The 22,527-nt window shown below is 41.6% G+C and overlaps 1 protein-coding gene across 1 annotated transcript; it reads right to left on the bottom strand.

Annotated features, from left to right (window-relative positions):
* Window positions 1-9,393: 9,393 nt before the first annotated feature.
* Window positions 9,394-12,752, bottom strand: irx3a (iroquois homeobox 3a). The gene is made up of 2 exons (XM_034079792.2): window positions 12,262-12,752; window positions 9,394-11,659 (listed from the first exon to the last, which is right to left on the bottom strand). Exons 1-2 carry the CDS (start codon window positions 12,478-12,480, stop codon window positions 10,604-10,606), a joined length of 1,275 nt encoding a protein of 424 aa, XP_033935683.1. The 5' UTR covers window positions 12,481-12,752; the 3' UTR covers window positions 9,394-10,603.
* Window positions 12,753-22,527: the final 9,775 nt, after the last annotated feature.

Genomic DNA, 22,527 nt, shown 5'->3' with positions numbered 1-22,527 from the left:
CACACACTCACATCCACACACACTTATTCTAAGTGCTGTGCAGGGAGTTATTTTCCCTTTCTGCCCCGTCTTTGCGCACACACACACACGCACACACACACACACACACACACACACACACGCACACACACACGCACACACACACACACACACACACACACACACACATGAAGGCCCAAGAGCGTCCATGCCATCCTCGGTGTCCCTGCCTCTGACACACAGGACTAAACAAGTCGTTAGAGCATGGGTCGAATCACCCACACACACCGTCTTATCTGTCCGCTCTCAGTCAGCCAGCCGAGTGCACAGCGGCCGGACGCCTCTCACTGCTGGTAGGATATGAGCAATTAGCAAGAAAGACCTTTTAGCTCTGCCAGCTGATTTGCGGCCAGTTCCTGCATATGCCTGTAATTCACTTTGACATTTCATCTCCTCACTTGTCACAGACTTTATTGTGTATTACCGCAATATAAACAATAATGATGAAGTAATAATCAAATCGGAGGCAATATAATCATTTATTTTTCCCATGCACTAATGTCCACTGGTTGAACCTGTGGGAGACAGCTGATAAGTGACCGTTCTTGTGCAGAATGGAGGTCTCTGGAGAGAGAGTGGAGGCAGCCGGGGGGAGTCCTCCCAAGTCAGCCCAGGGGAAATGGATGACAGTTACACTACCCTCCGGCCAATTAACTGTCATTCTAGCTGTTGGTTTAACTTGCTGACCTTACCTCTTCTCGGCTGTTTGTCTTATCATTTCCGGCAAAGAGGACTTCATCTGTGTATGTAAAGTGGACAGGTGACCTTCAGGGAAGGGGAACAAAGGTCACAGTTCATCCGCAGTATATTTCTTTCGAGCGACAGCAAATATACCGAGAAGTCTTCTGGGATTTGGGGGCGCATGAGGAGAGAAGCCCTGTGGGATTGAAAGAGAGCTATCTGTTATTACTTCCAATTACTCCCCAATCTCCCGCTCTATCTACCTGTAAAATGACATTAGACATGCCTGTTCTCATGGTCTTTTACACATTAAGACTGCTTCTCAGTGATGAGCCCCTCGGGAGCTCGGGGTCTACACTCTTATGCCTTAAAGTCGTCAGCTAACTGAGCGTATTCACAAATCCGAGGGAGAAGAGATGATTTCTTCGGGAGTGGGTTTTGTCTTTGAGAGGATGCATGGGCGTTAGGAGGAAGAATATGAACACGCTGCCCCTGGGTTGGCGTGGATTTGAGGTTGATGTGTGAATAGGGGTACAGTTCCAGTGAGTGCTGCTGTCTTAGCATGACAACAGGAGGGGGCGGGCTGTACTGGCCCTCCTGACACAGTGCCCACCCCTCTCTGTTTGTCAGAGCGCCACTTCATTGTGCCCAGTCGCCACTGAGGGACAAAACCTAGAGAGCCTCCACAGCGGGAGATGGCAGGGAGCATTCAGGCTGAATACTTGGCTTGTTCAGGCCCTTTTCTGCCCTGTGTCTCACAAGAAACCACTTCCTACTTCCCGTCCTGTCCCTGACAAGAGAAGGGTAGACAGTTTTACTTCGTATTGTCTAGATTAAGTCCTTTCTGGATGGCGGAAAGGTTGCTAGAGGAGTCCTTGTAATTGGTAGTTATTAACTTTACTTCCCTGATCTCACGTCTGTAGCTTTCTCCTTCGAACAAAAAGGACGAGCTGTGATTGTGTAGCATATTTTAAATTACCGACATACTATTTGTCGTCCATAGGATGTATTCACAATCCCTTTACCCTCTTAAGTTATTATGTCTTCTAAAGGTGGGACGTGTCTTGTTTAATTATGTTATCTCGTGCAGTCACATAAGGACATATTATTGCAAAATTATTTGACTTGGCAATTTCTGTGCCTCCGGTATACAAACTGTCATCTTTAATTTGTCTCTGTGATGTCTTAAGGCAACTTGTCTTGACTAGATGAGGGAGATTTCCCAGGAGTAGATGAGAGTCGGAACAGAACAGAATTTGGCTCAACATTCCTCCTTCAGCATGCATTTAGTTTCCTTATTATAGACAAGGCACCAATCTATCCTCATGCCACCGCTGAATCACTATGTCGCCCACCCTTTCATTCTCTAATAAACACTAACAAAACAGATGCACGCATGAATGCACACACACGCACACACACACACACACACACACACACACACACACACACACACACACACACACACACACTGGTGGTATAGCTCTCACCATCTCTCATTTGCATGGCAATGCCATTATCTGGCTGTGAGGTGTCACGCTGGAGTGGCTGACAATGTGCCTGACAACAAGTTTATCTAAGCACAAAGAAAAGTTGAGAAGAATGGAGTACATTCTCTGCCTCCTCTTTTCCTCTGGCTTTAGCATATACACTTTTAAACTCCCCATGGAGTACGAGGAAGCATGTCACCCAGCCTCATCCTGCCTGATAGACTGGCAAATCCATTATTTATGCCCCTGCTAAAACCTGTAGTAAACACTTTGTGTAGACACATATTTACGGTTACTTTCTTAGTCCGGGTTCGGCTTCTCTATTATGTTCCTGCACTTTCCATTTTCTTAATATAAAATGTGTTTATTTTTATTTCACTTCCTGTAAATGAATGCAACCAAATGTGCTGCGGTCCTCTTCGGAAACAGGATCTGAGCTCTCACCGGGACTAACTTGGTTAAATCAAAAATAAGAATACAAAGGTTGAGCTGCTTGTCAGTATTCATTAATAGTGGCAGATATTGGATTCTATGCAGACACATTACTGCAGACGTTCAGGCTTGGAAGGTCGTGGAGACTATTGGCTGAACTGAAGAGAATCAATAGCAGGGTTTACAACTTAGACACCGGTAGGCATCATCATTACACAGCGAAGCCCTCTCACCTGCTGTTATCGACCCCCCTCTCTGGTTTACAGCAGCAGTGAGCAACGCTTGTCTCGTGATGTCATGTATGCTTGTGTGTGTGCGAGTCTGGTTTTGTAGCAGCAAAGCAAACAGAACCTGCTTGGGTCACGCGGTATTGTGCCGTGGCGTGAATAGCCCTATCTGCAGTCTCCGTGTTTCAATAAATCACTTGTGGTGATGTGTTGCAAAATACAGCATGGCGATAAGTTGGAGCTGTTGTTCCTGTGTGGCGCTGATAAGCCGGCTCAGCTATGGGTAGCTAAACAATTTCCTGTACATGGTTTGACCCCCCCGCCAAACACCATGCTAGCTCTCAAGAACAATGATGATTAGCTAGCGAACTGTTAGCTAACAGATACAGACGCCAATGCATGGAAGCGTGGACAACTTGCACACATGCTCACAGGAAGTGTATTGTTTGTTTGTATATTCCACTTATCCACAGAAACTTAAAATAGCTAAATCAATAACCACACGAGTAACCAAGCGTAAGGAGGTCAAGGATCATAACATAGACTTTAGAAAGATTATGTAAGATGGTGAAATTCTGAGGAGAAATCTAAGAGAAACTGGATAAGAGCTTTGTTTTTATCATTCCCTGAAAACATTTAAAAATTAACGAGAAAAGATACACATGCTTTTCGAAAAAGACCATGCCACAATACAGGCATCACGTGCAGAGTTATACAGTCATCACTTCAGTTTCTGATCCAAGGTCTATTAAAGATGTTTCATGGATACTCAGCCAATTTCATTTAGCTGTAAACGGCGAGTTGGAATCCAAATCAATCCTGCTTCTCACATTACCCATGAGAGACTTTTAAAAGACTTTCATATATTGGCAGTGTGCAGGCACACAAGTGAAAACAGTATATAAAAGGAAGCTCATATCAGCGCTGGGTGGCACTGATAGGGAGGTGATGGATACAGCCAGTTGGAGGTTGAGAAAAGGAACTCAAACTAGAGGGGATGAGGATCAGAGAGACGGACAACGGCAGTGATCATCGTTAGACTTCCTGCGCTCCCCCCCCGCCCCCACACCCACAGCGCCTTCCTTTACATTACCATTATTAAAAAGGAGAGGACTCTCTTAATAAAGTCTATTAATCACACCGGGGGAGTCGGTTCATCGGTTCACCCTCGTGTGAGGGTCTCTAATCAATCAAGCTCGCTGGTAATGTATTCATGGGAGATGTAAGAAAGGACTTGTTTGACAGTGTTCCAAGGAGGAAGAATTTATTAAGTTCCCTTCACCAGTCAGCCAATCGTTAGGAGTCATACACCCCCACCCCTAGCCTACTCGTGTCCCCTCTGCCTGGTACTGTGAATAAAAGAGCCTTCATAATGTATGAAGCCTGTACAAATATTGGAAACGTCCAAAATATGTCCTCTCATTAACAGTGATGAGTGAAAGCTGGAGTATTGGCATTTGTCAGATATGCTCGGAGTGTAACGGCACTGTTGTACAAGGCCTCTGCTGTGTCGGGTGGTGTAGAGACATCACTCTCCTGCGATCCTCTCAAAAGCTGGAGAAAATGTGTCTTATTAGTTCACACGAGGTGGCGAAATTCTGTGCTACACCGCTGACTAATGTACAAAGCTGAGAAACGAAGGGTTGATGGTTTGCTGGGCCTCTGTTAGTGACGTGTGAGTGGAGAGGGGACATCAGGCTGGTAAAAGTGTGCAGCTGTTGGAAGAAGCTATGAGGTTTTTTATAAACCCACCCCGTGCTCATCTCCTCGGTAAATGCTTTACAAGCAGATTCAAATTGTAAGGAGATGGTGGAATGCAGCTTCTCACCAGAAACATGTGGAAAATGTTCCTATAATATGTCTATTAAAAAACTAAACAAAGCTCCTACAATGTTATTTTTTACTTATGTTAAAGGAAATACTTGAATGTCAAAGGTTACTATATTGTGTGAGTTAGAGGAGAAAAGTTATCAATGTAAATATACCAAGGATGAAACATGTTTTATAGAGGAGGGTGCATAAAAAGCCCTTATTGCCGTTGCTTTGTCCTGAGGAAGAGCTGAAAGACGGCTATGCTTGGCTTCAAAGCTGCATTTCCATAATTGCCCTGTAACTCTGGCCTGTCTGAAGGATCTGAAGGGGCTGAGAAAAGCACAATCTTTCAACTGGGTGAACGGCAAAAGCCTCAACGCCTCTCCCTCTGGCCTGTCGGCCTGTCGCCCCCTTCCCCACTTGTTGCCTTTCGGATTCAGTGAAAGAATTCCTCTCTCTAACCTCCATCAACAAAAGGCATGAAATCAGTGCCCTCCCTCTCTCCCGCTTCGGCCCCAGAGAATGTCACTCCTTCTGGGCCTTTTGTCCTTTGCTCAGCCCAGGGAAACACAACAACTCCTCTCTCCCTGCTCCCTGGCTATTCTTTAACGTGTTGCTGCTGCACTTTCACTTACATTGTTGTCAATAATGAATGTGCCATAAAACATGCAGGAGACACAGAAGTCGCATATCTTCAACAGGGGTAAAATGTAGCTTTCCACCTCCTCTCCTTTCAGCTCTGGAGTGCGACCACTGTAACACGTTGCCGTGGAGTGCCGTGGCCCTGTTAGCCCTGTGTATGGAGGTATGTGGTGTGTGAGACATGTGTTCAAGAGAGCAGATCCCCTCTCCTCCTGCGGTCAGCTAACACACAGGCCGAGTGCCTGCTAAAAGGGCAGCCCAGCTCTTGGCCCGGGCAAGCTCTGGGTGGGGGGGGCGCGGTCAACAGTGGCTCATAAAAGGATTAGTCCAGCGCACAAAGACAGTGGGCCGCTTCTAAGCCTGACTAGGTCCACAAAGGAGGTGACATTTGTCTGTCGGTGGCAGGAGGGGGTGTGACAGAACGGGCCAGCCTAGGGGTAGGAGGAGGAGGAGGTGGCACTGGTGCTGGGCCTTCAATGACAGAAGGGGTGGATGAGGTGAAAACACAAGGCTGACCCCCTTTATTTGCAGCGGCCTCCTCTTTCACAGGGCACCTCTGGCCCTCTCCAATGGGCCGCTCTAGTGTTTATTTACTCCATGGTTTCTCCCCATTCACACATGAAGCTCTGATGGCTCCATTGGCCAGACCCTTTCAGCCGCCTGGCTCTGACGTCCACCTTCTCGCAGATCAATGAACACTTCGAAAGACGGATTAGATTTCCCTTTAATGATTCCATCTTTCTCAGATTTTCCCCCTTTTTAAATGGCTGTCGAATAGGGCATTGCCTTCTTCTCCCATGTAGCTGAATGTAGTCCTGCCTCAGAGTATTGAGGGCAAAGAGCAGCAGCATTTAACAGGACAATATAAATTATTTGAAGACAAATTAATTTCCAACCATTTTGAAATCTTTCCCACACTCTCCTTCCTGCAGAAGCAGATTCGTCACATCTATTATGACAATAAGCAGTATTTTATTTCCCTGTACAGCATTTATTTTTAGCACATCTTATTCTATTTTACTTCACGATAAACTTAAATATATGTACTTATATATTTAAACATCTACTGCACATTAGTCATGCAAATTTCTCTGGCACTATTTTATTTCTTCTCTGTTTCTTCTTGCAGCACTTTTATTGTTTTTTATTTGTTTAATTGTTTTATCTCTTATATTTATTTATGTTGCGGTGTTGGACTGAATATTTTCATTTCCATAAATACACTGTAACACTGACAATAAAGCCTATGAACTTTGATTAAGCATTCACTAATTTGTAAATAATTACAAAACATAATTGATGATCCATTTATAATGTGTGTGAATTGGAATAATCCATACTATCATATTTGATTATTTTGTAGCTTTTTGAAGCTTCTAGCAAGTATGTTTTTAATATTTGTAATTCCAGTTTGACTTTTCTTCCAGGTCCGGTGTGAAGCAGATTAGCCTATGTGCTTTTTAGAGGCACTTGAGTACAGCAGAGCTACAGTGAGTCCCGCAGACTCTGAGCATTTAACGCAGCATGGACCTCAGAAATAAGAAGAGGAGTCAATGTTGATTATTGCTCATTAGCCAGGAGAACATCCACTTAACGTGCGAGGAAACGAGTGACACACCATGCCCCACTGGAAATGGTCCCTGTGTAGCTCAGAGCGAAATGTTAGCTAATGCATTCCATTTGCTCTTTGTAACCGGGAGCAGGTTGGACACGTATGGCGACATAAGCAGCCATGATTACTTTGTTTCTACCGAGGCATTTTAATCCCTAATTTCATGCACTGATCAGAGGAGAGGCCCTGAGCTCCAGACACGATCACTGGCCCTTCACTAGCATTTCAATTGAATCCTCATGATCAAGAGGTGGCTTGTTCTGGCCCCTGAGGAGGAGCAGAGCGTCCATTGAACAGTGAGGAAATAAGCATCGTTATTTATAAGGTGCACTATGTTCGCATGCTGCCCTTACTGTCCGCCTTTTATTTATAGAGTATATTTTATTTCGGATGACATAAATCTTTAACACGTTGGTGTATAATACATGTCATGATAGGCCACTTTTTAAAAATGTATAAATGGTTTATAAAGCTCTTTGTATTGTATTCTTTATTTGTTGTATATCACACCATTTTCGTTTGTGTTTAATAATAATGAATATAGCTGGTCGTTCAAAGCTACTTCCTTTAACAAAAGTGGGCAAGAATTAACACAAAAAAACTACAACATCAATCAGCTGCTTGATTCCTTATGAATATGCATCGCGCAGTGAGATGGGCTCTGAAGGAAGATAATTGATTGGACAGGAAGGCAACATGGTGAGAGGCAAAAGGCTCCAGAGTCTTTGCCTCGGCTGAGTTGGAGTTTGTTTAAAACATATCCTAAACCTAGAGAGGATACGGCTGCAGCGAATCAGCGCTTTTCATCTGCCTTTACTGCTCTGAATGGCAGACATTACAACATATTGTCCGCGCTGACCATCTGAGGCTGGTCGAGGAATGTGTGACCGACTGCGTTTTAAAATGCAGTCATAAAAATATATAAATGCAGTCATAAAACTAAGTCCTCACAAGTTTAATAAAAGAAAGCTAGAAAAACAATATAAACGGAAACGTTTTAGGAATAAATAAGGAAAATCGCAGGTTGTCTCCAAAATGTATTTCTTTAGAAAGTATTAACATATTTTTGTATTCCGTTAAAAAGGTGGGATAAAAGATCAAACTGTGAATAACTAACACTTTCATTTCTCATCTGAGTTTTTTAAATGTTGACGATTGACGATATTTTTACATTTTGAATTTAAGGAATATTGACGAAATTATTTTTCTTACATTCAATAATTTATAGTAGGCTAAAAAAGTAATTTTACCTCACTCTAAAAAAAATCAAACGAACAAATGCGCTTTCAACGATATGAATTGAGAAGTCCTATGATCCTAAATCTAACCATGAAAGCCATAACAAATTGTTCAATAATTTAGTGAGAAAAAAACTAAATGTATCTAAAAGTTCTGATAGTTATATGATACCATTTTGGTTTTGTTGTGTATTTTTTGTACACATTTGTATACATGACAAATGGTTTGTTGCATGCCAACTCAACTGAAAATACTAAAATACTATTTTCTAATATTTTGGAAAAAATAGCATTTAAATTAATCTTGCCTTTTTAAATGGCTTTCAAAAATGGTTTTGTTTTTGATGCATGAAAACCAAGTCCACTGATTTTGACAAATGCACTGCGTGTGTGCATCACAAAATCACACCACTAAGGCCTGAAAACACCTTAAAATGTATCATATTGTGACAGATTTAAAAGAACAAAATGTTAGTATCGAATTTTGAATAAAAACGGATAGATAAATTGGAAATTGGCCGGGAAAAAACGAAAGACCAGGATCTGAATGTGAGTGCAGCAGAACATGGCCGACTGCATGTGACTGTAGAGGGAGCTCCAACACTAAGTTTACATAACTTCCTGTGATAAGGGCTCACACATGCAAATGATCACATCACGGGCAAAGAAAATAAATGATGTTATTATTAGTTCCACAGCGACCATATATTACAATTATACCGAAGAGCAGCGTTAGTTGAGAAACATGTAAGATAAATGCGAAGAGCAAAAACATTACAAATTGAGCATTATGAGATCTGGGAGTTGCACTGCAAAGCTAAAATCCATCTTGAGGATCAGCTCTTCCCAAATACCAATAACAGTTCATTACATAAAAGTCTCTTTAAAGACCGTAGAATTTCACACGCAAAATTAATGAAAGAATTATTCATTTTAATATGACCGCTATACGCATAAGGATAATCCCACAACATTAATATCCAAATGTATGCCGCAATACTGGCTAATTAGCCTTAAGTCCCTCCACTACAAAAGTGTGATAAATCCCTCTCGAATATTTACTTATCACTGCCACGGAGGAGGAAGACTGTGCCTCAGGCTGTCCACTAACACACACACAGAAACCAAAGCAGTGCAATTCAAGCTGCAATGCACAATAACAGCCACCATCAAAAGCAGCTGTCAAAATACCTCCGCCAAAAACCGACAATTTCTTAAAGTTGCAGCAGTTCATTTATTAGCCAAAATATAGACTTTCTTGTACAATTTGGTTCACAAGTATGTACATATTCTTAACTTTATATACAAAACATTTGAACATCAAATCCTCACAGAACTTACAAAAAGAAAAGAAAAACTCACAGACTACAGGTTCATACATTATTACATTAGCAGTTTTACACAGGACATGCTTACAATGTAAGTATACAGAGATGTATTATTCTTATTTTACATTCCATATTCAAATTAAAATAAAATAGAAAGAATAAAGAGGATGGGTGAGAGAGGTAATGCAGAGGAGAGAGCGGAGAGAAGCACCGCTGCTGCTAGTGGGTTCAGAGGCCTGAAATACACAGGGGTAACATAAAAAAAATGTAGTGATCTTAAAAAAAGGAAAATAAATCCTACTAATAATAGCCTTAGGAAGAGCTAAAAAACAAAGTGATATAAAAGTGACAATTGCCTTTTAACAACGAGCCTGTAGTGAATTTGCATTGAGCTCATTTGCATGACCAAACAAGTAAGTGTAACATAGGCCGAAATAACACAAGCGCACACACACAGGGATAAAAACAAATCTTAGAATAAAAGCTAATTTGGGTAAATATGGCGTTTAAAAAAAGAATAATGGGAAATGGCATCAAAAGAAAATTCCCAAATGTCATTAGTGACAGCCTCGCTATCTTTGAAGTGGGTGGAACGCTGTTTTAACAACTTTTCCTCTGCATCCAAGGCACTAGATCTCTCTGAAATTGTGGCAATCGAAATTAAAAAAGTAATAATTAAAACGCCTATTATCATACCCCATCCTGGGTTTCAGTGAATTTAGTGTCGAGTTGTTTGGTTGAGGGATTTATGTAAACCATTGAATACGAGCACATGGGCCTTAATAGCCTACCATATGGATGTAACAATACCAAATAAAGAAAGGAAGGGGCATGAAAACAGTTTTCACCCAATTCAACTTTTTTTTCCATAAATGCTTTCTGATGAGGTTTCAATAATCCTCTCGGACAAACACACGCCACACACACACTCATACATCACACACACACTGTAAACTATAACACTGTTCATCTGTGTGGCCTAGAGAGAGAACAACAATCCATGTACAGGCAAAGGAGGAAACGGGAGGTCTAAAATAATAGAAATGAATGACGGTCAATGGGCTAGTGTCTTTGTTTTTGTAGTAATTTATACATGCGCGTCTCAGTGTCGGGGACATGTACCTGTGACTGAAGTCTCTGAACTATGACTCTTGTCCTCCGTTTGCCTGCTGCTGCTGTACAGGGCAAGGCCGGTGGCTGTGGCCTGGTTTGCGAGTCCCAAGTAATGGTTAGAGTTCAGTAATGCCAGCTGATGCGCCGAGAAGGTTCGGTTCGTCCAGTTCTGGATTTTCCCAACGGGACAAGAAGAGATAAGTCTATGAGGGGCCATTATGGTCTGAGCGCCGACGGGCCCTGCGGAGTGGCTGCCGTTCATGTGTGGCGATTTGCGGGGATTGTCAGGGGCCGTGGCTGTCTCTGCCAAAGACCAGATCTTTGGCTTCTGGACCGGGGCAGGGATGTTTTCCGGTGAGCTCACGGATACCGCGTTCAGTTTGAGCTGCTCACCGTTTGCTTGGGACGCTTTTGTGTCCAAGTGATGATGATGATGGTGGTGGAAGTGCTCTGCTCCTCTCTCAACGTCTTTGCCCTCTTTCCCCACAGCCTTCAGAAACCTCTGGTGGTCTGGGGGCCCTTGTAAATCCTCATAGCCGTCAGAAATCTCAGAGTCACTCCTCCCGTCTAGTTTCATATCTGAATGCAGGTCGTCCTGGTCGTCCAAGTCGTCCTTGTTTTCAATATTTTCCGTGTCGATGTTCTCCAGGTCGATCTCCTCCTCGTCCTCCCTCTTGTCCCCCTCCTCCCCCTCGTGATCGCTGCCGTAAACATTCCCCTCTTCGTCGGTGCGGTTCCGAGGGGCCCAGGTCATCTTGTTCTCCTTCTTTAGCCTCCGCCTGGCGTTGGCGAACCAGGTGGACACTTGTGTGAGGGTCATTTTGGTGATGATGGCCAGCATGATCTTCTCTCCTTTAGTGGGGTAGGGGTTCTTGCGGTGCTCGCTGAGCCAGGCCTTCAGGGTGCTGGTGCTCTCCCTCGTGGCGTTTTTGGGTCTGGACGGGTCACCGAACTGATATTGGCCATATGGGTAAAACGCAGGGTGGTGGTGGGCAAAACCTGGGTGCTGGACCCCGGGACTGTCTTTCAGCTCATACTGAGCACCCTGCAAAAAGACAAAGAATCAAAGAGTCAGAGGGATTTATAGACTTAAAATATTAATGCCATGTCTGGAATCCTTCTTTGAGTTAAACATAATCATGCCTTATGTGGATTTACAATAATACAACAACAATCGGGTTAGTATTAAAGTGTAAACAAACAAAACGGATCAAATATAGTCATAACCCAAATCAGTATTTACGCACCACAAGCTTAACCATGCATGAATAACATATTAAACTACTTTTTAAATGTATTTAAAGCACTTGCACAGCCATTATTTTACTTTTATACACTTATTTCCCATCTACACGGGACACCTCCCACAGCAAGTAGAAGCATTTTATTAACTCTTTTGCAATGAGTTTCAGGAAATGGTGTGCTAACAATAAACCCTAACCACGGATTGTTAATCTGTTACTTTTTAACCACTTTTACCTACATTTCCTAAAGATTCATCGTCAAGTGTCATACACCAAGGCGCTCTAAAAAAAAAAGTTGACTTAAAAACGTCTCCATAGGGCACATGTAGTTCATTTATTGTCTCTTTCTTTCCATACGTAAAATAAAAGTTATGGATAGTTAATAGAGAGCAGAATGACTCACCAACTGATTGAAAATTGATATATCGTTTGAGTAGGGCAGAAACGCTCCATAGCCCTGCGCTGCTGCGGCAAAAGGAGATCCATACATGGAGGAGAGGACGTTGGAGAGCGCGCCGGACGGACTGAGCTCTGTCCCGGCCCGGGCATTGCTGGAGATCCCCTGGCGCTCCGGCGGGTATATCGGTCGGATGTACTGATATCCCAGCTGAGGGAAAGACATGGTGGTAGGAAACGGGAAAAAAGTCTGCTGCAGCCACACAAAGCAGGGGAATTGCCTCGATATCCACTTTTACAGTGTGAGCATGTGAGCAACAAAAGGTGCAAGCAAGGGAAGTCTATATTTCCTCGGGAACTGCCAGTGTAAACGATCCGGTTTGCGCCCCTTATTTCTTCCTCTTCTTCTTCTTTCCACCCTCACTTCCCTATTGATCTGGATGGACTAAGGTCAGGTCCTTACAGATTGCTTTAGATTATTGGGACTCCCTTGCTCAGATTGACATTTCTAGTCGTTTAGAAGCCCCTCCTATTTCTCAAATCTCCCTCTCATACACACCAAACAGCCTCTCTCTCTCTCTTTCTCTCTCTCCTCCCTCTTTCTCTCTCTCTCTGGGATAAGTGCACTGACGTCGCGAGCTCTTATTTGAATGGGGTTTCAAATCTCATTTTATGGCTCGCCAATCTATTTAATTTGTTATTTGTCCGCGTCTGTCCTACCACATTTTTTTGTGTTAATTCACAATTTTGGCCATTTGCACAACAGTAAGCATTTCGGTGTCAGTGACTGATTAACTTTTTTTGTCTGCAGTTTCCTTTTCACACAGAAGAAACTTTGGAGAATAAGAGGACATCGGTTCAAAAAGGAAATAAAGATGCCGTTTTTACCACTTAAATCCAGTTTTCCTACTTTTTTATTGATGGGAAAAAGTTTACGCACACATTTTTTTTGAATTGACATACTTCCGTATTAAAACAAATCGTAACAGTCAGTGTCTAACATGTAAATCACTATCAAAAACAAATAATTGTAACTTCCGAGAGTGCTCATGCCGGATCACATGCTAAACACACCTTTTTTATTTATCGCTACATCACTCGGTGCAGGCTGTGTTTTCTTACACCGATTTTGAGGTGTTATGGGCTCTTGGTGGCAGGCGAATCGGAGTGAATTCAGTCTTTAATTTGAGACATCAAACGGGCTGCATGTTGCCACTTGACATCAAAGAGAGAGCTGATGATAGGCGCATTACACTGTTAATGAAGACTAAGTGTAAAGTATCGACCATGATAAGCAATAAACATTTTAGTGGATTGGGCTGGGGACATGTATATTCTGGGATATAACACTCTGACTCCAAGAAGCAAGTGTACAAAAAATAAATATAAATAAAGTAAAAGCATAATTATTAAAAACAACACCACTAATGATAACATTACAAATACAAATAATATTAATAATATTAATACAAATAATCGTGAGGGTGAAATCAACAGATCGCTCGAAGAAAAGCTTAAGTCAACAAATAATGTAGTGGTTTTAAATAAAGTCTCTTATTTAATCCACTACATAACAAAACGATCATCCGGACTGACTGTACCTAAATAAATCCATTTGATAATTTAAAAGCAACCTGATGTTTCCTGTAAATAATACGGATTAAAACCAAACAAGAGAGTCAGGATTGAAATTCCATGAATCAATACATAAAAGTGTGTATGGGACAACCTTAATCGCATTTCAACCCGATTTCCTACCAGCATCTGTTTTGTTAATCGTTTGCAAAACAACTGCAGAGGTTGACTTATTATTATTATTTGAATATGGTACGTTTTTAATGTATTATTGACAGGGAGATCAAATCTCATCAGTTTAGTTTTGATAATGCGATCCGGGTTTCCAAGAATTCTCAACTTGTATAAACCTTTAATCTTCTTTAGAGGCAGATAGTTATCATTGTCTGGGAGGGATAATAGCAGCTATAATTTCTCATATGGAGCTACCATACGGATACGCCTTGTTTCTGTAAAACTCTGTCCTGAATCTGTGTGTGTTCTTCGCCGACATCCACCCCAACCCGGATTATGGGGTTATTAATTACAGCGGCTTGCTGGTGCCATCCGACCGGAATGGTAATCACTACATAGCAGTCAATAGCACGCTCGCACATACACACGCACACGCGCGCGCTCGCACACACATGCTCACGCACGCACACACACACACACACACACACACACACACACACACACACACACACACACACACACACACACACACACACACACACACACGTAGACAAACACACGCACACACACACACACACACACACGCACACAAGATCGACCTGCAAACTGAGGGGGTCCAGACAGTGAAGTGAGAGGTGGTTAAAGATAAGTGGATGGTATTTGACATTTAGATACACAACTGCATAATAAGTGAAAAGAAGAAAGTGGATATAGGCCTACAACAAAAGATTTTAAAAATCCGAACATTGAGTGCTGGAAAAGAGAGAGACGAAAACGAGTGGAAGAGAGAGAGAGAGAGAGAGATAGAGAGAGAGTGTGTGTGTGTGTGTGTGTGTGTGTGTGTGTGTGTGTGTGTGTGTGTGTGTGTGTGTGTGTGTGTGTGTGTGTGTGTGTGTGTGTGTGTGTGTGTTATACACGTTGAAGTGAGAGTATAAATCTGAGAGTCCAGCGAGGTGTCCGCTAAGCAGCGCTCTGAGTCCGGATGGACACGTGTCTCATCCCCGGGACCACGTCGCTCCGCCGCCACCCCCCCCCCCCCCCCCCCCACTCCACCCACGCCAGGGACTGAGTCTGATTTATTGCCTCCAATCAAACGCACCACGCACTAACTTAACACTTTCACACCGACCCGGGAAACTGGCGTAGCCATAAAAGCATTAGGACGCCGCTCCCCTCTCTCCTAAAGAGAGTCTCAGTAAACAGTAAAAAACCTCTGCTTGACTTCCGTATACACACACACACACACACGCACGCACACACGCACGCACACACACACACACACACACACACACACAATTTATTTATCGTGACATCTGATATTCCCTTATTAATAATCCTTATAATAACACAACTAATTGTTTTATTAATTTAATTGTTATCATTATAATTCAAATAACGTAATTATTAGAATATGGTTTTTAGTATTATTATTTTATTTTTATTTTATTACACCTATTTTAAATGAGTGTTCTTACTTTTTGAGCAAGCATGGCAGTGCAATGGTGTCAATTAAATTGGTAGGTGCTGTAAAAAAAGAGGGCAATCATCAGTGACTTGAGGGCTGTTTTGTAGAGAACTCTTTGACGGTAATTATGCAGATGACACAATTTCACATTCTCATAAGCAAACATACACGGCCTATCGCTCAACAGTAGTTCCTTATGCAATACACAGGGCACCAGCGACACGTCGCAAATGATGAACCGAGGCTCTGCAAAACAGGCGAGATCAAAGGCTTCAAACTGAGGCACTTCAAATTACACATTTAGATATTTTCCTTAACACCCCGGTGACAGAAATAACACATCTCTTATCACACATGAATCAATATTAAGGGAGCCCTTGCTGATCAACATCGGCTAATTAGGGTGACGGATGGGGATTTGAAAAGAAAACTCAATTAATGACCAGTGGATGCTTTTCAGTAAAGTGTGTGTGAGGAAAAAGGAGAAAGAGAGAGACTTCTGATTTCTGTTTACGTTACAAACCAGCTCTCATTTTGTTAAGCAATTCTTGAAAAGGGACCGGAGTGTAGATTATATTGGCAGAGTTTATTACTCAACATAATTTGACATTTTCAGTTTTACCAGCAGAAACGGCTGCTGTAAATATGACATATGACAGAGCAGCTTGATTGATTTACATATTTTTCAATGTGATCAAGCTATGGCAAATATATAAGCTACAATATATTTGACATGTGTCGGAATGATGAAACTATATATGCCAAAATATAGGAAAGTGTAATTCATAAAATGGGCTATTGTTATTATTATATCTTATTACAAAGTAATTATTCTTAGCTGCTGGGAATATACTGTTGTTTTTAATCAGAAGTGTTCCTCAGCAGGTTCAAACTTAAATCTGCGGGTAACCTAAAAAACTAACTGTGCAACACATTCAATCTCCAAATAAGCTCCTTCAAACTTATGTCCCATTAGGGTGAAATAAAGGTCCAATAAATCGTGCAGTGTTTAAAGAACAGTGAAGCTTAATCCAATAAATGAATTAGTTTCTGAAATTAATTGTTCTTAGCAGCAGAAGCAAGTGTACTTTGAAATACATTTAAAGTTTAATTTTTATACTGTTAGGATAATTTAAATAGCAGGATTTTAATTACATTACACCAACCAATCATGCATATTAAATAGATAGCCCAACTTTGATTTGCATTAGTGGCAAAGTAAAGCATTTTGGAAGCGTTCCTCCTGATCACACCATTTGGAAACAAATTAATAGTCAATGGACTGCAACTTATTAAACTGGGTTATGACAGCGGATCAAAGCGTGAATTAACGCATTGCCTTGCAAATGTTTTACATTAACTTGTTAACTTCAGGTTGTAGGCTACTACTAAATTTAAACGGTCACTCATTCAGACTAAGCTCATGGATTGAGTCGGAGATCCATTTTTAGATTCAGGCCTTGAACAGAGCTTAAACCAAGCAGCCCTCAGCTTATACATTTTGTACAATGAACAATGTCCATGGTCATATTAACTTAAATACTCTATCTATCTATAGGCCTGGATGGGATGTTAATAATTATACAACTCAGGTTATAGACTCACTATATGTGCTTCAAAATACTGCATCCATAGCTTAACATCTGTCAATATAATATCCACTAAAGCCTCATCACTCTGGTGAATGTGATGTTTTTATTTTGGTAGAGACTTCTTTGATATTATATAATCTAAACAATACCTGTGATACTTTCATGTCCCTTCAAACGTTGTTTATTACTTGGATAATAGGGGTACTAGGGAGGAAGTAGAGGAGCAACACCATTGCAAAGAGAAATTCTGGTTTTATATTTTGATTGGTTATCACTGGAAATTGACAGTTCATATTAGCGCTGTGTTTAATTTAGTCTTATAGTGCTTTCATATAGACTGGAACAATGATGCATAATGCCCTGATGTGATATTTATAGTATAGTCAATTTAAACATCATCATTTTGGTAACAAAATCAATGATTCCATGAATAAAACTGATTTAAATAATTATCATTTTCCATCATCGTATGCTTGTGCTTGGTCAAGGGGCCACGATCAGTAATCTAGGCCTGCGCAAAAGTTATTAATACATGCACCGGTGATCCGTAAACCACTACATCAAAACAATCTGATATAATCTGAATATGTTATTACTTTAAATATCAACTATATAATGAACTGCACCTGGTTTAGCAGTTGTGTGTTAAGCTACAGTACGATAACATAATATTAACAATGTAGAGATTTGCTATGCTCAGTGAGTGCCTTTAACAACGGTGCATTGAAGGTGAGTTGTTGTTTTTTTTGTTTCCTCTCTGCCCACTCACTCTCACTCCATCTGCTGCAGTTCCCCCTGTATCAGTAACACAAGGCATTGATTTTACGGTAAAGTCACTTTGTAAAGGGAATGAGTAACTCTGGGCCCCACTATCACTGTATTACACGGGTATGGCCCACGTAACAAGATGAACATTGATTCAGCATTACGGATGATCGATAATGAAATAAGTAACTTCAGGGCCAAATTAAAATGCAAGCTGGCTTGATGCTGCCAGGCTCCGTGAGAGGTGACAGCAGGAGAGAGGGAGGGAGAGGGAAGGAGAGGGGGGAGAACCAGGGGGAGAGAAAGACTAGGAGCTGGTGGCCAAAGATAGTTCCCATACAGTGATGATGTATTGTAATAAAGCTCTTAATAACCGTGATAGCTTAGGGTAGCTAATGTTTTATTTACAAATACTGTATAATATCATTACATAACACTGTATATCCTGCCTAGGCTTACACTGTTATGGCCATGTTGCAGTCAAGTCACTTTCACAGTCAATTTAGGTTGACATTTCACACCTTTTTTTATGAATGAAATTGTTTAGAGTGCTAATATCATTCAATAGTGAATACTACTTTTATTTAAAAATGTCAAACAGTTTCAAATATGATTTGAATTCCTATAATCTTGCTTGCCTGTTTATTTGAAATAAATAACCTAATGTTGTGTTGGTGCCTATGTTTCTGCTCTGTTGTGTTCAGTATGTCTGATCTTGAGTGAAGGCATTTGTATTGTATTATCCTATGACTGTTGAACAAAAAAGGAACATATAATACAAAAAGGGAACAACTCACCAACTTACCATGATAGTAGCCTTTGACACCGGATGACATGGATGAATGATGCTGCTTCTCGATAAACAAATAAAAAGGAATATATGCTTACATACTAATTTAAAATATCTATTTGTTAGGTTCTTTATTTCCCATTTCTAGTATGGGTCATACAGAACACAATTCATAAACTGTACAGTTATGCGGTTTCCCCGAGCATCCAAATCTACTTTCCCGTTGTTGCACTTACAGTGGAGCCAAACCATCATCCATCCACTCACAAAGTGGCACGTCCGCTAAGAAACACCAACTATTTACTACCACTATCCAACAAGCAGAAAATCGCAACCCATGATCTGTTTCGCTCAAGAAAGCATAACATGGTTTGTCTATTATGGAGTGTCTTGATCCAGTGGTAGCCAATGATGCCCTTTCGTGGCCCCATAGCTCAACGCTGCGGCCAGACAAATATCAGTTTCCCAGCACTTTTGGCCTACTGAGCCAGACAAAGCCTCAGTCTTTCCAGCTGTTGCTGCTGCTGCTTTAAGGCCGGAGAAGAGGCAGCTGTACTAACATGGGTGAGCGGAGCCTCCTCATCTGTGAGCTGGCCTGGGCTTTGCAGGGGTGCAGGGTGGATAGTATAGGTGGCACGATGAGGAAGCCAAGGAGACATCCGAAATCTGGACTTTAGCAGCTATTAAAACAACTCTGTCCGTCATTCTATCTAGAGTGACCACACATTATGAAAGATGGTTTCATAATGTGTAGTGTCTATTTAGTTGCACCACAAGTTTGAAAAAGAGCTGACGTTGGAGTGAAGCCATGATGGAAGATGAAAGCGTTCAGAGTTCAGGAGGTTTTACATTACAGGAGTTGCAAGACAGGTTTTGGCCATTTGTTTGTTCTTTATGAATGATCTAGCTGTGGTTGCACATTTAATTTTATCATTCTTGAAATGCACAGTCGTCAGTATTGTGAGATAATTCGTCCCTATATAACACCATATCAAATACTTCCGAATCAGTCTGTTTGACTTTCTACACATTTGTTTGTTTCATGAATCTACCCCAGTGTATACTTTCACGCATTTGTCTTGATTTCATAATTAGCATTCCCTTATTAATTATTTACCAAGTGTTTCTTCTTTGTTCTTTTTAGGATGCATTCACCTTGGGAGAACTGCAAGGTTGTGACAGATTCAGTCCCTGTGGTAAAGTTAAGCAATTATTGTGTAAATAGAGCTGTTGGGCCTGACACAAACATGGACAATTACTTCGTGGAAACACCACTTTTTGTTACCAAAAGTATCATGAGAAAACCTCACCAGCATCTATGCCAGCTTGTATTTCACTACCTCGACTCTATAAGAGCACATCCTGTGATGGGATGTTGTGGAGGTCAGTGGGTGCGGACCTGGCTTTATAATGAGCAGTATTGAGTGGCTCAGCATGCCAGCGGACTGAGGTCAGAGGATACTTTACAAGCAAACACTTAAACCTCAGCAGGGCAGCTTTGATAAGGATTGACCCATCTAAACACGGCACTTATTAATAAAGAAGGTGCCAGGCAGAGAGTGACGCAGTAAATACCTGTGTCTTGTGTTTGTGTGTATGTGTGTGTACACCCACATGTAGGCGTTGTTTGGCACTTGAAACACACTTTGTTATTATAAGCCCATTATGCTTGAAACACCAACTAATACATCTGTATGAAACTGACTTTAATGGCTGTGACAAAGTGCCGCTCTTAACCATACACAATGCATAGATGTCACTACTGTAAACAAACGCTGGTTGGCTAAGCTGTGCACCTGTTTCATCAGAAAACATTGGCCCACTCAGCTGTTCTTTCAACTGCTGGTTTGGCCTGACCTGCTTTCTTTTTTATTACATCTAACAGTCTGTACTTTCAGGAAACTCTAAGTGACAAGTCAAAAACAAACAAATGTTAGTTCTTTTTACGTCTGTAGTGTTATTTTTCTTTTCTTTCCAAACATCTATCCAATGATGTCATCGTAACCATATCATGGTTCCCAGAGGATGAATCATGATGGTTTCGGTGACCCTTTGACCTTTGGCTTGTGTGTGCCACAGAAAGGTCAAGGTGGTGGTAACAACACACCTCATATTAAAAACAAATGGCAGCATTTCACCGACATGTCCTATTGATGAAACTGGATCTTCCATTTTGGTCTTAAGTTTTATCTTAGGAAAAATGTTAGGAGAAAAATGTCACATAATCTTTCACACTGGATATATTTGTGGTTTGATTAAAAGAATACCCATGAAATATGTAAAGCACATCCTTGTACCTTTAGAGGATAAATCCTTTTTATTGTAATGGTGTCATGGGTTTTTCTTTAGCACCCCCCTCAGGACAAACATCTTCTTTAGACCCACCTCTGGCTAAGAATAGCTACATTGTCAGCATGGTGTTCACTCAGTCCAACAGTTTCATATTTGCAGGTGTAATGAACACAATATCCTCCAGGGTATGCCAAACAAAGACAAACAATCCTGAACAAACTGTCTTTTAGCTGGTGTGGGTGTGTGTACGCACATGCACGGCTAGACACATGTGCTCACAGACATATGTGTGCTCGCGCACGCGTGTGTGTGTGTGTGTGTATTAGCCTGTCTGTTGTACAACAAGCACTGGAGCAAGACTGGACCCAGCTGTCAGGCCACCGCTGTCACAACCAGTAATGATTACCCTCTCCCTGCCCCTCAATTCCTGCTTCATAACCACGAACGCAGGGGAGATACGCCCCTTTTAGGAGAACAATGCATCCATGAGTGGGCCTCATCATCGCACCAGCCCACTCTTATCAGCCCTCTGAGGACCCACCAGACCCCATCGCTCTGTGTTTATGTGTGGGTGGATATCTGCTAATCTTTGTGTATCTGTCAGATTGTTTCCAATGAGCACCCAACATTCCCTCTCCAGACCTAGTGTGATTCAAGCCCGTCTGGCAATGGCAGATTATATACCAATCAATACATATGGTCTGCAGATTTCATATAGCACAAAAAGGGCAGTGCGCTCTTCAAACTATGCTCCCTCACAGTTAAGGTGACGTACATCGCGAAGGGAGTAACGTCGAACTTCTCCCTGGCTTTTTTTTTATAATCCATGACTCAAAAGGACACGGAGTTCAGCACATGTCAGGCTTCGCAAACCGCTTCCCACTTCTCAAGCAGCCACATTAGCGGACTTAAACAATATGCACATCGCTCATCGGTATCATTTGGTGGGATTGGGTAGCCATTAGAGCATATATTAAAGAGGCCTCATAGCCTGTCAGCCTTGCCTGCCCATGTCTAATGAAATGAGCGCCCCAGAGCAGCAGTGGATTAGGAACACAGGCAAGAGAGTATATATTCATGTATATATACACATGATTATATATTGGAAAAGTGTCTGCATGCTATTCCCCAGGTCCCTTTAAGCCTCCTGACCGGCAAAGCATTCAGGCCCCGTGTGGGAAGGCGGAAGAGGAAAATCACTAATGCTCTTAGCATCAAACAATAAATCCTGAAGTTATTTGCCACCATGTTTAATTAAATATTTGGAGAAGAAAACCCTGTGATTGATTCACCTTCTGCATTGATCCAACATCGATTGTGCTCCTTTTTGTTGCCCCAGCTGGTTTAATGCTAAATGGTGGCTGAGTCGCTGGAATAAATTGTTAGCAAGCATCAGAGCAGAAACAAAAATGAACTATGTGTCATGTAAAAGTGCGCCCGTGCCTTTGGGGTTCAGTTTCTGTGCCACATGCCGAGTGTGGTGCATGCAAGGAACATATCGTATTAATAGTGAAACATTTGTCGATTTACTTTTGTAATGTTTTTGAATATTCTTTATTCAATATTTTTCTCGACACACATTTAAAGTATTGATTAAGCATTTAGTAAAAATACAAAAGA

This window comes from Pseudochaenichthys georgianus, chromosome 3 (genome assembly GCF_902827115.2).
Source record: "Pseudochaenichthys georgianus chromosome 3, fPseGeo1.2, whole genome shotgun sequence".
Classification (NCBI taxonomy): Eukaryota; Metazoa; Chordata; class Actinopteri; order Perciformes; family Channichthyidae; genus Pseudochaenichthys; species Pseudochaenichthys georgianus.
This window is presented reverse-complemented; position numbering and strand designations above follow the sequence as displayed.